This window comes from Aplidium turbinatum, chromosome 6 (genome assembly GCF_918807975.1).
Source record: "Aplidium turbinatum chromosome 6, kaAplTurb1.1, whole genome shotgun sequence".
Classification (NCBI taxonomy): domain Eukaryota; kingdom Metazoa; phylum Chordata; class Ascidiacea; order Aplousobranchia; family Polyclinidae; genus Aplidium; species Aplidium turbinatum.
In genome coordinates, this window is record NC_137477.1 from 4968916 (window position 1) to 4986966 (window position 18051).

An 18051-nucleotide genomic window follows, 5' to 3' on the forward strand; every position below is an offset into this window, starting at 1 on the left:
GGCGCTATTTTTATTCCAAAGTAGCGGTAGCGGGAGAGGCGCTACTTTTTTTCAGTCGCACTCCCGCTACCCGCTACTTTTTAATTTAAATTGAAAGAAATGCTTGTTTTTTTGCAATACTGGCGTGGTCAAGCAGCTATATAATCGGCTTGGTTGCAAAGTTTCGGTCTTTTCTAGCTGACGTGAACTTCTTCGGCGAATATCTCCGTGTGATGAAGCCTATCTGCCAGGCTTTAGACATTCTCCAGGGCGAGTCCAAGGCATATTACGGAGTCTTGCTTCCAACCATCACAATTTGCGGGAAGAAGTTGACCGAGATCAGTGATCTTGTGACCTGTGAGGAGTTGAAAGTGAAAGTCTTTGAAGGGGTGAAGAAACGATTCAACAAGTGCTTCAACAACATGAAATGCGTTATGGCATCATGTCTTCATCCCTCCTTCAAGACGTCGTGGCTACAATTTCTGCACTACGTTTCCACGGATGATGCTGACGCACTGCGAGAAAAAGTCAAGACAGATGTAATTTGACTGTTGCGGGAGACATCAAGCCAGGTTGATACCGAGAAGAGTGACACCAACACCAGTCATGACTCCGAGGATGTATTTTTTGGAGTGTTTGTGCCATTCCGTGAAACGTCGGTGCAGAAGGAAGCAACAATTGTGGACGCCTTTTTTTCAGACAAGAGCAAGTCATTGAGCTTTTCGAATACCGAGTTAAAACATCTGTTCATTAAATACAACACCCCCATTCCTTCCAGTGCTGCGGTGGAGAGACTTTTCTCTGTTGGAAAAGATGTGCTTAAGCGAAAGCGGGCAGGACTTAGTGACTCTCATTTTGAAATGCTCGTGTTTTTGAAAGATGTGTAGCCTAACAATAAATTTCCCTTAGAATGTGTTTTCTATAACGACGTTAAAATGACAGCGTAAACGAATGATAACATTTATTTTCAAGGTCATTTTTGCGTCAGTAGGGACTTGAGTTTTTCCTAGTGTCATTTTAGACAAAAGTAGCGGTAGCGCGCGCTACTTTGGCCCGAGTAGCGGTAGCGGGTAGCGCGCTATTTTTGTAAATTGGTAGCGGGTAGCGGTAGCGCGCGCTACTTTGGCCCAAGTAGCGGTAGCGGGTAGCGCGCTACTTTAAAAGTAGCGGGTGCCCACCTCTGGACGCAGGGCCGGTCACCGAGATTGACAGAGTGAAGTTTCCGATTGATGAAGTCTTATTGCCGGGGAATTATTCCATCCATTAGATGCCGCTGAATGGAGAGCAGTCCTTAGCATGCGTTGCTTAAGCGCACACCCCGAGAGTCGAACCAGCGCCGCTTGATCTTGAAGCTTCTTCGTTCCAGAAGTGACGCGCTAACCAACTGTGCTATCGGGGCGGACAATGATATGATAAGCGGGCAGGATATGCTTTTCATTTCACATCCTGAAGCTGAGGTAGACTTAACCTAAGAAAGAAGACGGGATGGACAAAATGAAAGAGAAAAACGTCGTAAAGACAATCGCGCATAAAAAATATGATGAAGCAAGTGTCAAGGAAAGAACTTCTGCAACTAAGTAGCTTATAACTGGACTTGAAATCTCAATTATGATATCAAATCTACGTCACAATTTAACTTTCTACTTCAGAAATAAACTTTTCAAGATTTGGCGTTTTTGGACTTGCAAGCGCAACAAAGCCAGCCCCTGTAATTCAGGAGAGATCGCGATGCCCAGATATTGCAAAGTCAAGGCGAAAGCATTCACAGCCAATGATTTCGTCGGCAAAGTTTACGAAAATGGGTGTGAGTGGATTATTCCCTGGCTGGGAATCGATCCAGGGTCTGATGATGATGACACATGGCTTGCTTTGCTATTGGATATTGCTCAAATTATTTTTGACCCAAATTCTTGCTGGTTTCAAATCACCATTCTCTTTATGACCACGGGAGTAGCATTCCTTTTGGGCGTATACGTGAGGTAAGAATAACGCAGTAAAGCAGGGGTATACTATACACTGTACAGTGGCCTATCTAACAACATCAATTAGCCTACGATCATATTAGCCTTCGTCGGCCGCATAACCGAGTGCCCTGGTTCGATGCCTGAAAGTGGACACAAAGATTGGCGTCCCTGTCTTTCTGTCCACTTAATTTACATCTTCAACGACAAAGCCTATGCTTCCGTAAGCCCTCCCCACATGATTTAATTAGATATAAGCTATAATTCCTCAACTTTATAACCAAAGAAATGCCAAGATCAATCAGCACTAATAAATCTTGGATGTAGGTTTGGACATTGCACTTCAAAGTTTAGCTCTCCATTTAGTGAAACCTATAGTAGGTGGAATAATTATTCAAAGACACCGACACTACAACAAACTGAAACTTACCCTGCCAATCTGTTGCAGGCCTGTGGATTGTGTGTAAATGGTGAAAATCCATTACAATAACAACGCAAACTGATCACGCGCATGAGAAGCTTTATTGCGGGAAATTCATCCCAACAAAAATGTTTTTGTTTTTCAGACGGCGAACCATTATTGGTTTGTTACGACAGAAAGAAGAATGGATAGACAAAGAGAAAATGCTTTTAAATCAACTTTGGGCAGCCTTAGAAGAAAAATTAGAAAACAAATCAATGCTTCACGAATCAAGAACGGCGTTAGACAAGTTAAAAAGTAAAATAGTTTATCTAAGAAAATAATTGAAACAGCTTGGTCTCGTCACTCTTTTTGTAAATAGTTGGCAAGTAGCCTACTCGTCAACCACGCTCAAAATGACGTCGGTTCGATATTGTTTTAAGAGCACTCCTCATCTAGGCTTGATGTCATGTTTGAAAGTGGACACTAAAATTGGCTTTCTTGTTCATACGTCTATTTAATCAGTTAAACACTAGAACATGACCATAGAATCGACAAGGAAGAAAAAGAAGCATGAGCTGTAAGAAAAAATTTGGGTGTCGAAAACGGTAAATTAAAATTTCATCCTGGTCAATTCTGTGGTCATGTTCTAGTGTTTACCTGATGCAAGACGAAGAATTACGTTTTTACAACCACACCTCACAATGAGGATTTTAGTCGTATGCAGGCTCATCCCAGGCTTGGTATAAATATGGGTGTAGGCAGTGCCGGTCTTTGGGATGTGCAAACCGTGCGATCGCACAGGGCCCGCAAATTAGGGGGCCCGCAATTTACTCAGAAAATGTAGTAATTTTGTCATTTTCAATGGAAAAATTCAACAAGTAAATTCAACAAAGGAATTAGCAGCAAGAAAACATAGAGACTCAACGAATTCTACCTATTTCGTCACTTGAACATTTCGTACCCTGAAAAGATCGAGAAGAAAAACACGACATAGCCGAAGTCGCTGATCGGAGTTGTCGCAAACATTTCAAAATTTCTCGATCTTTTCAGGGGACGAAATAGGTCAAAATTTAATTTTGTTACACGATTTCAGGGTACAAATTTTTCAGGGGACGAAATAGGTTGCATCCAGACTCAACATAGCTTTATTTCCGAAAAATGCCAAAGAAAGCATAATCTTATCTTTTTGCTATGCCACCGGACAGCACCATTTTACAGTAATATTCATACCTAAAGTTTTGTTGAACATGCTCTCAGAATGCCCCAAATTCAAAGTAATTTTTCAAATTTTTCTGGGGGAGGCCCCCCAGACCCCCCGCCGCTGATTGTAGCCTTTGCCAATCACGCCGCCACCACCGCCCCTCCCCTTTCAAAGTACCTAGCTACGCTACTGAATTGGATTAATTGTTATTGGGGCCCGCAAAGCATATTTCGCACAGGGCCCGAAATACCCTAAGACCGGCACTGGGTGTAGGCTATTGCAATAATATTGGTCTGATGCAAATAAATAGCCTAGTAATAACTAATAACAATACCCGCTTGGAAATGTACCATAAATGAAATGTAGGCTATTAACTCCCACAGAGGCTACAAACAAAACTCGTTTTATGGTTAACCAGCAGTTTTTAACCTTTCCAACATTTCTCAGTAGTAAGGCTACTTAGTGGATGAAATGCCCTGCGTCAGTAGTTTAAAGCCACTTCAAGTATGCGAAAACTGCCAGAAGTAACCTATTAAAGGCTTTGTCAGTCCGAAGATAGAGATTGAAAACCAACCAAATCATAAAGAGATTGGCTCAAGGTTGGTTTGTGGAGCATCAATAAATAAATAATATAGGCTACTAGGCTACAACATTATTATTGTTGCCAGTTGAAGTCGACGGGGAAAGGTCGGAGAAGGAGTCCATGCAATCTAGGATGTGGGGGCTGGAAAGAAACATTAAAATTCTACAAACTGAAAGAGACGTTTTAGAAGAGAAGTTACGAGATTGTATTGGCACTTTTGCTGGTTTACGCAAATCACTATGCAAGGTAAAATGCTGTTACAAAATTAAATTGCTATGCAAATGCTCAAATTTTGAAAAGGGGTGTTTATTATTACCAAGTGGCAGAGAAAATATTAAAATAGCTCGCACAACAAATTAACACCAACATCTACAGTCTTTGTATAGATAGAAATAGTCCAGTCGTTGAAGGGTTTTACCTTGACTTAATTGGTGTAAAGCTGAAATTTTGTACATTGGTTCTTTTCATTGTGTACAATGACCAAAAAAAAATCCCCGTGAAAATTTTTTGGTGAAAAAAAGTTATCCGCTTTTTTCGAAATTCCGCCATTTTTTTCAAAATGGCGGATGTCCAAATACTGAATTATTCAATTTTTGTGAAATTATTGTTAGTGTTGGTGCTCATTTAAAAGTAAATTTCATACTGCAAGTATTTCACATTTGCAAAGTTGTGGTCCGCCGTGATTGCCGGAGGAAGTTTACGGATACACGGAAAAAGAGTTCAGGGAAAATGCCTGCAAAGAAATTACGATCTGTGACAAGGAAATTCAAGCTTCTGAAGCCTCCAGTATACTGCGTCAAAAGGGTGCTGATGGGATTAATGCTGCCAATACTAATAGAAGGGACAACACTGTTGCGACAGCTGGTCGAAAAGTACACATAGACTGTCGTAAACGTTATAGGCCTACTAAGCCAATCGATGTACAGCTTAAGAAGAACAGATAGGAAAGTGGGTCCTGCGTCACGAGGAAACGAAGTGTTCGAATTCTTGATGGCAATTTCCACAGTAAGACTCATTGTTTGTTTTGTGGGACTCGAGTTCTCACGGATAGACCTGGCTTTAGTTTTGTTAAAACAGATGTTTTTGCAAGGACTATATTAGAGTGTTGTGAGAGACGTTCTGACGATTGGTCATGCGCCGTGAAAGGTCGTATTGAATACTACGGTAGCGATTTGCATGCTGCAGACTGTTTATACCATCATTTTTGTAGTGTTACTTTTATATACGGATTTAACGTACCCTTGCAATGCGGCGGAGTACCCGAGGCAAAACATCGAAAATTTGGGCGACCGAAGGATGAGGAACAGGACCAGGCATCTCTAAAGATGTGTTCCCATGTTGAACCGAATGAAGAAGAACAGTTAACGATATCAGACCTCAGATCTAAAATGAAGGAGTTTTTAGCAAATGATGATTGCCTTCCTTATGGATCAAAATATCTGAAGACCCAATTATAGAAATAGTGCGGTGAATCTATTTATGTAAATGAAGGTCAGGGCCTTCATTGCATTGTCACTATGAGAGAGAAGACATCCGAAATCTTCCGATCTCATTTCCTAAAAACAAGGCATGAGGATGATGAAGAGTCACAAAGGAGGGAAATAATTAAAACTGCGGCAAAGCTCATCAAAAATGGTGTTCCATCTGTAAATGATCACTATCCAAGCACAGACGCACTCAATAATAATAATCGTGTTTTATTTGCCCCCATTGCGATACATAACATACAGTAACACTGCGATCACAGATGCGATAGCCTACAACAGACGACAGGAAGCAGCGAAGTGACATATAGGCCTAGTCTTCGAGTCAGCTGCTCCCCTTATTTTGGCTTGCCATTAGGCCTAAGTGTCTGTGCCGAGACACAGCCGCGTGCTCTAGAGCAGTGTCGAACCCACGTCCTTTCGAACGTCGCGCAGACGTTTTCACCACTCGGCTACGCAACCGACACTCAATCTCGGTCCTGCTCTAATGTAGCCCACTTGCCTGAAACTTTACAAACACTGTTGAGTTCCTTATTAGTAGGAAAAGACACAAAGCAAAATGTTGCAAGTAGGCCTATTGGTCAAGTTGTCAGACCACGAGCGGTGATTGCACCATTGCAAATTGGTCTTGCTGTTCAAGATATATCATTTGTATTAACATCATTTGTACAGGTCGAGATTTCTTGTTGATACTTTACAGTTTACACAGTATGGGATATTGTTCTTCTTACGCAGAAGTCCTGAGGTTTGAAAAGAATGCAGCTGATTGTGTAGCGTCAGAATCCATTGTTCTAGAGAACATAGACCTACTCGAAAGTACAATGTTATTTGCAGCTGATAATGTTGATCATAATATCACCCTGGATGGGAAGGGAACTTTCCACGGGATGGGAATGATTGCTGCCTTGACACTGGATCAGAAAGCAAACCGTGTGATTCCAAGGCACAACATATCACAACTCAACATCACAAAGAAGACTAGGATTGAAATCATGCAACTCCGCTTTGCCAATGAAGCGCAGAAGACATCACTGGCTGGTTATGTAGCCTACCTTTTTCTCAGGATCAAACCCTGAGCAATATTGTGAATGGTGTGGCCGAGGGTGACTTTAATGTGCATGAACATAAACAAACGAAAAAATGATCGACTTGATCAGTAAAACATTTCGGGGTAGTCTAAAGGCTGCAAAGTGATCAATGCCCCAGGGGATGCTGATGTGCCGATTGTGAAGGCTACTGTTCTTAATGCAGTGTCACACTCGACAACGTTGATTGGAGAAGACACAGTTCTGTTGGTCCTGCTTCTTCATTATGCGCAACAAGCAAACAAAGATCTATATTTCCGTTTCGACAAGGAAAATGCTGACAAAGTGTATCAAAAATGGTGATGGGTGAAGAATTATGTTCCCAATTACTTTTTCTATATGCCTACACTGGATGTGACACAACATCAAGAATCTTTGGTGTGGGTAAGAAAATCTGTGTTTCACAAGCTGGTAAAGGGGGATGCTACTCTGAAAGACTGTGCCAATTACTTCCTTCTTCCAAAGCAGGCAGCAGCATCCATTGTGAACAAAGATTGTCAAGCGATGGCTGTGATTTTTGGGGGCACGCGGACGAATTCTCTCTCGTCAGCACTACAGAGTACTAAGAAAAAAAGTAGTCTCTTCCCAATCATTTGTGACACCAGAACGCCTACCACCTGCTGAGTCATCGACAAAATTTCACCGTCTAAGGGTTTACTACCAAATAATGGTCTGGCCAGGACAGAAGAGTGATATGGAAACTTACGGGTGGGGTTGGAAACTGAAAGGCAGTCAGTTTGTGACAACAGAGTCGGACATAAAGATTCCCTCTTATAGATTATCCACTGCAACTGCCTGTAGCACTGCCAGGTGTAGCTGTAGGCAGAATAATCTACCCTGTACCTCAGCATGTAGACAGTGCAACTTGATGCCTGTGACAATACGTACAATGAGTCATTACTGGATGAAGATGATGACCAGGACTTATTAAGCAACTGAATGTAAATAACTTAATAAGTGGTCTGCGATTCTTGTACTGCCAGTGTTTCACTATTGGTTTTGTTTCATATAAGTCTTTCCATTAAACTAATTAGTTAATTTCATTTTGAATTGTCTTATTGAATTCCTTATTGAATTGCCTTATTGAATTCCTTATTGAATTGCCTTATTGAATTGCCTTATTGAATTCCTTATTGAATTCTTATTGAATTGAATTCAAAATCTTAAATCTAGGGATAGACGCCAGAATTAGAGCTCTAGGATGAATATTAAGTGAATTATTGTCATTATACTGTTTTGGCGGCCATCTTGAAAATGACAACTTTCCGGTGCTCTGATGCTCCTAGATTTTTAATATATTATTCTTGATGAAATATACTAGAAAAAAACTTTGGAAAACCTTTTGTAGCAATTTTTTGGGGTCAAACTATATATTTACATGACTGTAAGTGAACAAAATAATCGTTTTTGGAACAATTATACATTATCGTACCGGCAGGCTATTATATAATATTTTGTTAATGTCACTTCGTTTAAAGTCAAATATAAATGTTATTGAGTACCTACTTGCTTATTAATTGTGACAATGATAATATCATATTTTAAAGAAGCCATAGTATGACAATACTTCAAAAAAATATTCAAATTTTGTTTATCCGCCAATTTGAAAAAAAAAAATGGCGGATTTTCAAAAAAGGCGGATAACTTTTTTTCACCAAAAGATTTTCATGGGGACTTTTTTTTGGTCAATGTACATAATCAACAGAAACAATGTGCAAAGTTTCAGCTTTACACCAATTAAGTCAAGGTTCGGCCCTTTTTTTCGCTTCAACGACTGGACTAAAAGGCTGAGTAGTGTATAAATGGGACCGACGCTCAAACGGACCATGGTCCGCGTTTTGTCGCTTCTACCTTTTTCTAGACCTCTGCTGTGTTTGGCACATCTTGTTTTTGTTGTTGTGATGATCAGAAATAAAAGCAAACTAAACTACCATTTGCGCAGGTAACTGTAGTTTGGCATTAACTGTTGACACGAAGACTGTTGTTTGACAATTTAAATAATCGGATAAAGCGTGATTCTCAATAGAGAAATAAGTCTTATCCGGCCTGTGGCTAATTTAAACAAGTAGTCTGTGCTTGCGAGCCAGAAAACCGAGTGTTCACTTATCGGGGAATCATGTGACACAAGAAGCTTTAATTGGCCACCTTGCGGACACATGCTCCAATAACCAGCCACTTAGTGGATGGAACAATTTACAATCAACTCCAGCAAAAGGAAACTTCTCTCTATCAATCTCGGTGATCGGGCTTGCATCAGTGGTTCAAAGCCTCTTCAAGTATGCAAAATTATCCGGTTTAAACTCCAAAATAACTTTTACAAACCGAAGATAAAGATCTCACATTTCGACAATCACATGACGTCATAATTATGTTTTGCAGGATGGCGGGAAAGGCGAGAGCGTCGAAGTCACCACGTGCATGGAGAAAATAAAAAGCTTACAAGGCCTCATGCAGAAACTAATCGAGGCTCATCGGCAGGAGCACAAGAATTTCGTTGCAATGTTAGAGAAACAGCCTTGTGTATGATGGCTGTTCAGGCCGAATGGGCTGAGCGTGAAATACAAGTCAAAATTCTTTTTACTGCGCAGTGGTTCTGACAAGGCGTTAAAACTAAAAATTCTGCCACATTATAAAGATTCTGTTTAGTCGAACCATCACACGGTATCCAGGCTTAGTGGTAAGTGCGTCCGTTCCTGCATAGGTTCGATGCCCTGCTGGATCACACCAAAGACTTTTTAAAAGTGGTACAGAATCTTATTTACGCTAAGCACTCAACAAAAGGAATAGATTCAGGATAATAGTGTGCTTAACTGCGCCTCTATACGGCTGCACTGACATAGTCTGCTTTGTAAAGCGTTCATCATCATCATCGTCATGAAAGCAACGTATAGACGATGGATTTGGATTGGCCTTCAGCACTATTTCAAAACACGCTATTAGGTAAGTGGTAGCTTACTTAGATCAAATCCAACAATCAACAATATGTAAATATATATTTGTCGATATACAATTATACATAGTTGCATTAGTAAGAGTTGTCAGTAAAGAGTTTGTTCTAACGAGTACAAAAATAATTTACATTGATTCAATGCTGTCAGACGTAATTGCGATCGTATACTTAAAACAACAAATAAAATACAAATAAGCTGCTGTATATTATTAACACGATAACAAACACTTACTATCATGACTACATACAGGTCATGTTCAGTGGAATTGCTGGAAGGGGGCACACCGTCTCTAGTGGGCGATGAAAACACATGCCCCACTTTTTTAGTTTAATGTGTGTCAAAACAGAGCATTTGTATTAAAAACGCGGCCAATGGGTTCATTTTGTTGTGTTCGCTCCCCTGGTAGACACATCTAAGTTGCACTACTGGTCATGCTTGAATTGACAGACACATACAGTGTTGTTTGGTTTGCAAGTATACACGAAGCTACGTAGAAAAATAATGTCTTTAAAAACTTAGGAAATTCTTGTGGCGTTAACATTTACATAACAAAACAAACGGTATTCCAGACAACAAATCAGTCGTTTCTTACATTGATTCAACGTCTGCAGACTGCACATTTGTTTTGTGGGATATGCTGGATCAGTGTCTAGTCAGAAAATTAGTCCATTTTGCATCGTTTCACATCTGCCGACGTCGAATGAGCGTAAAAAAAGATCAATTTTCTATCTGATTGACTCTCATGAACATCCTGCCTACATTTCACTGTCTCGAAGCCGAGCATCCAATTCTTTTCTGATCATGCGGAGGATGTCAAGAGCCTCCACAGTGACGTTCAACTTCCCAATAACCTCTCCTGGAGTCCGGAGATCTTCGACGACCACGTCATCATTGATGACGTCACGTTTGTTTTTTAAAATGGCGGCAAGATCAACAGCAGCCATCCCTTAAAAACGAAGCATGAATAAGCATCAGTTATCAATGAATCGACATTATCTTACGCAAATAAGACAAAAAGAGAATTTTGATGAGCAACATGTAGGCTATGTTCTGATGAGCAACATGTAGGCTGTGTTCTGACGAGCAACATGTAGGCTATGTTCTGACGAGCAACATGTAGGCTGTGTGCCATCAGAATAGTTAAACTGGGATCAAACTAAACAAGTTTTGATACTAAATATCGGGTAGATGATGATGCTATGTTCTGTGATTCAATGCAATGATTCGGAAACGACCATCAGTTCCTGTGATAGTGAGAAATTTCAACATTTCGGCTGCATAGCCGAGTAGTGAGAACCGTGGTTTGACGTTCGAAAGGGCGTCAGTTCGCCACCGTTCAAAAGAATTAGGCTGTGTCTTTGGCAAGGTACTTAAAAACATGCCTGAAGGTGGACACGAAGATTGCCTTCCCGTTCGCTTAATATAAATCTTTAAATACCGGGCGTAAGCCTGGATACGTGAACAACATTTCGGCCTAACATGAGACAAACCTATCTCCTCGCAATCCTCATCTTCGTCGTTGTTCGGTTCGGAAACCACAGTCATCTTGAATGACGTCTGTCCTTGCGTCATCATTGACGAAAGCAGATTGCGTTGCTCAGCGCCAATTGATATTGCTGAAAATATAACGTTGATTAAACGAAGAATGACATACGAATTTAAAAACTTCAAGAGACGAAGGCTTTCTAAGAAACACCAAACGATGTCACCAAAAACCAAATCAATCTTAGGTCTTTCAGAGTTAAAGCTGTAAAACCAGTTGGTGTCTGTTCTGGGCCACCTCCTAAAAATTAGTTCGTTGTGGGAGTGTTTCTGATTTAACTTCGTTGTAGCTTGAAATAAAATCAGAATTCCATCAATGGAAGGCAGTTTTTTGATCAGTCATGTTCGCCACTGTAATCATTATCATCCAGTGGCGTAGCCAGAAAAAAAATTGGGGGGGGGGGCCAAATATTTGATGAATTGAAAAGAACAACAAAGTGTTTAATTTAAGACATCTGCAGTGGCGTTTCCTGGTGGTTTAAGCAAGGGAAGCCATAAAGCTGATGGGGGGTTAGAGCGTGCCTAAGGCACGCGTATCCTAGGCAGGGGCGTTGACAGGGGGGTCTAGGTGGTACTTTTGGACCCGGGCCCGGAATATTTAGGGGGCCCGGATTTAAAAGATTCCCCGCGACTTCAAACATTATCAAGATCTTACTATAATCAGATCTAAAGGAATTGCGACCAGAGGTTAAAACAGCTACTTCAGCCGTCAGATGGTAAAGTACCGGGCCCCCTTCCAGGTATAGCCTAGTGATTTCCCTAACCACGATTTTTTTTTCAAAAACACGAAATATTTTTCTTACCCGTTCTTTAATTCTGAATATATATATTTTTTGGTGGTAATCACTTCTAGCTACTTGCATCTACAATTCTTAGCCGTAGGAGATGGGGGGGGGGGCAGTCGCCCCCCGCTGAAAAAAAAATTTTGCAAAAATGTCTGGGCAAATCAATCTTACCACAATGTTTCGACGCCTCACCTGTTTAGAAACTTTACATATGATAATTGTTGTAATTTATGCATTTATATTTTCCAATGAATGTAAATGTATTATCACCGACTTTGAAAACTGCTGCATGTGATACTGCAATCTGGGCAGAATGATAAGTTTCGATTCGACAACTGCAAAATAGAACTGTAAAAAAGCACAGTTGGGAAACAGAGGTAAGCTTATTACTGATATTCACTAACATGTAGGCTGCATTTCTTCATGGGTAAGATTTAAAAGCCTACTGATGGTTACTGGTAACTCACTGGTAACTTTATACGATTTTTTGTTTTTTCTCAATATCCTACTAATGTAGTTGATTATAAAAATCATTTGGGCAAAAATGTCTAGTTATTTGGACAAATCAATTCTTACCATAAGTTTTCAACATTCTACCAATTTAGTACATAACTTTATAGAGTTGCATTTTGTATAAAAAACATTTTGCTTTGAATGTAAAACAGAGTATCGACAATTTTGAAAACTTTTATAATTGGTATTAAAATTTGGGCAGAATGTTAAGTTTCGATTCAGTATTTGCAGAAAATAATGCTTCGACAAGCTGAGATAAGCTTATTACAGATGTTCATTAGAATATCATCACACTAGCCTACATTTCTTCATTGGTAGAATTTTGAAACCTTCTGGGTTCTGGTGAGCTTATAAAGTTTTTGTTTTTTCTTTATATCTCACTACCGGTAATGTAGTTGAACTTTGTAAAAATATTTGGGTAAAAATTTCCAATTATTGGATAAGTCAATTTTACCATGAGTTATGCTATGCTCGCAAAACTTGACTTAAATACTACAAAGATAGCTTATCATTTTTAGATATGGTCAAACAAAATAAGGATTTGTTACAAACTTTAATAATCAACAGTTGTGAGCAATGTGAGGCCACATATACACCACTTTTGTGAGCATTGATCCCGGCCACTAACTATAGTTATGTACAAAGTGAAAAAGTATATTAAATGAAAACAACTTGTGAATTTTCCTGTATTTAATTTCATGTTTTTGTGAGCTATGGTTTAACTGTTTTCAGCATTGAATTTTTTTGTATAAACTGCTGTTTGTCTTTGCCAGTCCCAAGGTTGATATGCTCAGTTATTTACTACCTATGACACAGTATTAGAGCAACAACAATCAAATATAAAGACACATGTTATGTTATTTTGTCATCCAATTCATGCAGTTAATATATCAGGCAATGTAAACAGTGCTATTTTTGTGTCATGTTTTGGTAATGTGGTCTGTATTTTGTGGCAACGATTGAGTTTGAAGTTATTATCTGGGAGTGATTTTTCTTCAGTGCTTGTGATATGAGTAGGCCTAGCTGCTTCATTGTGAAGTAAGATTATCTTTGTAATGATCTTCTGAAAAAACATTGACTATTGACTATGACTATTTCATTGTAATATAATATCAATATTTTTGGTATCAAAATTAGTTTTGTTCAAAGGTGGAAGTTTGATGCACATAGCATGGTAAACTGTCCAATTCTTTTCAGGCTGTAGGATTTGAAGCAGCATGGATTAAGTAATGTTACTGGTTTGATAAGTGAACGGATTGTCATTTTAGTTTTTGTCTATGCAAATGTACAAATATTGAATCTTTGAATTGAAAAGGTTGAGCTACTTTTGGTCAAGCCTTTTATTGAAGTTGGGCTGGAGATTTTCATATAATCTGGTGACATGAATATTCAGCAATTATTGTTATCCAGTTATTGGTGAAGTCTCAGTTCAAATTTTTTTGAATCCAGTTAGGCTTAATATAGCCTACTGAATATTTTTTTTTATGATACACAAGAATGTTTTAATTTGATAATTTATTTAAATGGGACACAGACAGGTCTATGAAAGTAGATTAAAGTAAGTTCAGCCTTGTTTTGCTGTTGTATGCCTACATTTTTTTGCTTGTGTTTCGTACACAGCCAAGTTGATGACTCTCAGAGATTGTGAGTAATTTAGTATTTTTTAAAATATATACGCAAAGACAAAATTTGGGCAAATTATGTTCGCCCCCCCCACCAAATGTTTTACTCTCCTACGGCTACTTTACTTTACAAAGAATTAATTTTAGCCGAAAACTCCAACAATTTTAAACATACTGACGAAGATTGTAATTGAGAGCAAGGATTTTGCGGTTTCTGGAGAAATCCCTAATAATGCGTAATTGCACAGTTGGGGAAATTCGTGGATACAACAAATCTTTGAGAATAGGCTACATAAATGATATTCCTCTTAATTTTCTACTTTGAACGGCAAGTGTTATCCTCATTTTAATACTGAATATTTTTTTTTATGATACACAAGAATGTTTTAATTTGATAATTTATTTAAATGGGACACAGACAGGTCTATGAAAGTAGATTAAAGTAAGTTCAGCCTGGTTTTGCTGTTGTATGCCTACATTTTTTTGCTTGTGTTTCGTACACAGCCAAGTTGATGACTCTCAGAGATTGTGAGTAATTTAGTATTTTTTAAAATATATACGCAAAGACAAAATTTGGGCAAATTATGTTCGCCCCCCCCCCCAAATGTTTTACTCTCCTACGGCTACTTTACTTTACAAAGAATTAATTTTAGCCGAAAACTCCAACAATTTTAAACATACTGACGAAGATTGTAATTGAGAGCAAGGATTTTGCGGTTTCTGGAGAAATCCCTAATAATGCGTAATTGCACAGTTGGGGAAATTCGTGGATACAACAAATCTTTGAGAATAGGCTACATAAATGATATTCCTCTTAATTTTCTACTTTGAACGGCAAGTGTTATCCTCATTTTAACAGCACATCAACAAACGTTTATACACAACCTGATATTATTATATTCATAACATTGTCGATGAAGGGGGCCCGAAAACAAATGGGTACCGGGCCCGAGAAATCCTGTCAACGGCCCTGATCCTAGGGGGTCCGGGGGCATGCTCCCCAGGAAAATTTTTGCAAAATTACACTCAAATAATGGATTATAGCGCTTTCTGGAAATACTTTTAGGGTAATATTTGTATGAAATTTATAGACAGATAAACAGCCATAGGCGCCTATTTTTTTGACCGTGGGGGCGAAAGCGTGTTTCATCAGCAGCAACGTAAATTCAGCAAAATGTCACGCAGATCGATGACGTAATTATGCCGTCACACTAAGATTGCTTTTATTGCCACACTCGGAGTTATCGCTACGTTCGACCTATCGTTAATTTATTATAAACAAAACTCGATCACTTCGGTTAAGCAAACACATGCCATGCGTCTGCTAGAGGTTGATGGACTGCGACTCTTTAAGCTAAGCACAACATAAAGTTCAGCAACAAACTAGATTTATTAGCATGAAACACGAGACGAAAAAGCAAGCCTCGAAACTGAAGGCGGCCATCGTGGCCATGGCCGCGATTAACCTACAAAAATCGACATTTTGTCCACCGGGTCTCACCCTTCCGTCGGCCGCATTTGTCCGCCATGACGTTCCGAGACGATTTTACGCAAGCAGCCTTGTGAATAAAGTACCTTGCCACTTATAATCACAAAGGATTAGAAAGCAGTCAAAGTACCCGATAAATCACAATACACACTGTCTATGCTTGAGTTGTTAACATTATTGATTGACCAAGCAGCTGATGTCTGACATCCGCAGGATGCAAGTGACATCACAATACACTTTATTGATGCGACTATTCAGTCTTCGAAATTAGCGTCGGCAATAAAAATGCCAAGGTTACACGAGCGCTTGTAAGGTTAGGATTAGACATTCCTCCGAGTCGTTATGGCACAGCCATAGATTTGTTCCTTAGTCAACACCCTGATGGATCTCTATGAAAAAGGAAGAGGCGTGTGGATTGGTATCAAAGCACGAAAGCCGCAAAACGTGGACGCTTCATTGCGAACGGCAAAGACGTGATGACGCGACAACCTCGTGCTCCGATACAGCATCTGATGATTCCGATTCTGACAGCTAGTTCTTTATCAAACAGACTTTGTGTTGTTCGCAGTATCCCAATTGTGCCGAAATTATGTTAGTGTATACGTAAATCTAGGCAATCTTCTCGCAGGGAGCTATTAATTTGTTACTGGTACCTGGTTGAGCAATTGACGTTATTTTATGATAATTCAACGTTGCTAGATGTCGAATTAATGCAAAACAAACGTAACTTTCTTATTGGGCATTGTTGTTACGCAATATAACCCGCCGGGAAAATTAAATCGATTTGTGCTGACTCAAACGTTGAATCATCCCGAAATTAACTTACTTTTCCGCCCGTGAGTTATCGTGAATGACTGTAACAGCGTGCGACGTGCGTATCTTGTTGCTCGCTTTATCGCTAGTTTTGGCATTATTACATCACAACAAATCAAACAGTGCGGTCGTGATAGACTACTCTAGTATATTTTTCGCTTCTGCCAAATTAAAAATGTGCTAATTTCGAAGACTGTATGTTGATGCGTGTCGAAGTTCCGATGGCCGCCATGTGCTTGTGATTGGCCGCCGAACAGCTTGCTTCAGTCGGACACGTTTGGCTGCCGGAAAAAAAAGTTGTTTCGAGGCCTGAAAGGTTTACTAAAAGGTATACTGTATTAATGGAATGACAATGTTTTGAAAATGGAATGCAAATACTAACTTGATCATACGCTTGAAAATATACCTGTTGAAAGTAAAATCATTCATGTTTACATCAATTCAACAGCACGTCACCTTGAATAAATTTAGAAGTGGCTGACATCCGTAAACAGCCCTTGAAAATAGTTACGGAGAGACGTTTGATTAAGTTTTCCGCTTGACATTTCTCTCTTTTCACTACAATGTCGCAACTTATGACTGACCTGCTTTCAATTCGCTGTCAAACGCCGGTTTTCGTGTTGTAGATGAAACAAAAGATGCACATATTCCCGCCTTTGATCGGGTTTCTATGGCAACGGTCGTGTGTGCGCAATGCGGTTTGTACCAGCCCTTGTTGCGTTGGTTAATGTTAGTGGTTACCTCGGGCCGAGACTTCGAGTTCATTTTCACAGCGAGCGATTCACTGCAGAGGTTTCGACTTTCGAAAGCGACATCGAGTCTGTTTGCAAGTGCATAAAGCTAAACGCACGCTCCGTGTCTACGTAGCAAATTGTGTTGTTTTTGGGTGCGTCTGCAGACGTTAAATCAATGTAAAATGACAGATTTTGTTGTCTGGTGTGGGATTGTAGCATCGCTGCTCGTTCTGGTGATTATTTATCGCGAAGCTGTTGTGGTGTGCATTTAAAAAATGTTTTCCTGCTGCCGATCGCTAGTTTATCTATTGTTTTATGTACCAATACAGCATAAAAGTTGCCCCCACGGAGAAATATGCGTGGGGGCCGGGCCCCCACGCCCCCACGGGTTAGGCGCCTATGTAAACAGCTATTAACTTATGAAAGGTAGCTGTTACACACAAACGGGCAAAAATTGCGGCTTAAATTAGAGAACACAAAAAAACTTAGCTACACAAAAACTACAAAAAAAACCAACAGAGTAAGCGATTCTGAAATTGCTTCCACAGATTAGTTAAAAGAAGGGTAAATCGCGTAATCTTTGCGCGATTTACAATTTGCAAAATTTAATGGTGTCTTTCTGTGTGTCTAAAACAAGTCCTGGGGGGTGTTAATAGCCAGATGTATTGAAAAACAATATAAATTTATACAAATTTTATTATATTTTCAACAAATGGTTCAACTTCGGAATCCAAACTTTGAAAATTTGGGGGGGGCATGGCCCTTTTCGCGCCCCCCCCTGGCTACGCCTATGTTATCATCAACCGTCATCAATATCATCATCAATCATCATCATTATCATCATCATCACCCGTCATCAATATCATCATCATCATTATCATCATCAACCGTCATCAATATCACAAT

The 18051-nt window shown here is 39.6% G+C and overlaps 2 protein-coding genes across 2 annotated transcripts in view; one reads left to right on the top strand and one right to left on the bottom strand.

Annotated features, from left to right (window-relative positions):
- Positions 1-1666: 1666 nt before the first annotated feature.
- On the top strand, positions 1667-9353 carry LOC145772124 (uncharacterized). The gene is made up of 4 exons (XM_082583963.1): positions 1667-1958; positions 2507-2658; positions 4213-4373; positions 9076-9353. Exons 1-4 carry the CDS (start codon positions 1708-1710, stop codon positions 9220-9222), a joined length of 711 nt encoding a protein of 236 aa, XP_082440089.1. The 5' UTR covers positions 1667-1707; the 3' UTR covers positions 9223-9353.
- Positions 9354-9672: 319 nt separating this feature from the next.
- Positions 9673-18051, bottom strand: part of LOC145772123 (protein fantom-like) — a 31211-nt gene continuing 22832 nt past the window's right edge. The window contains exons 30-31 of the mRNA XM_082583962.1: positions 11138-11263; positions 9673-10593 (exon numbers count right to left, since the gene is read on the bottom strand). Coding sequence (XP_082440088.1) covers positions 10403-10593; positions 11138-11263 — 317 coding nt within the window. The 3' untranslated portion in view covers positions 9673-10402. The remainder of the gene's footprint in view (positions 10594-11137; positions 11264-18051) is intronic.

What these genes read in the sequence shown, in the direction of transcription:
- LOC145772124 (XM_082583963.1), top strand. Translation starts at nt 1,708, where the DNA reads ATGCCCAGATATTGCAAAGTCAAGGCGAAAGCATTCACAGCCAATGAT. An exon ending in GGCGTTAGACAAGTTAAAAA is followed by an intron (nt 2,659 to 4,212) that starts GTAAAATAGTTT and finishes TATTGTTGCCAG; the next exon opens with TTGAAGTCGACGGGGAAAGG. An exon ending in TACGCAAATCACTATGCAAG is followed by an intron (nt 4,374 to 9,075) that starts GTAAAATGCTGT and finishes TATGTTTTGCAG; the next exon opens with GATGGCGGGAAAGGCGAGAG.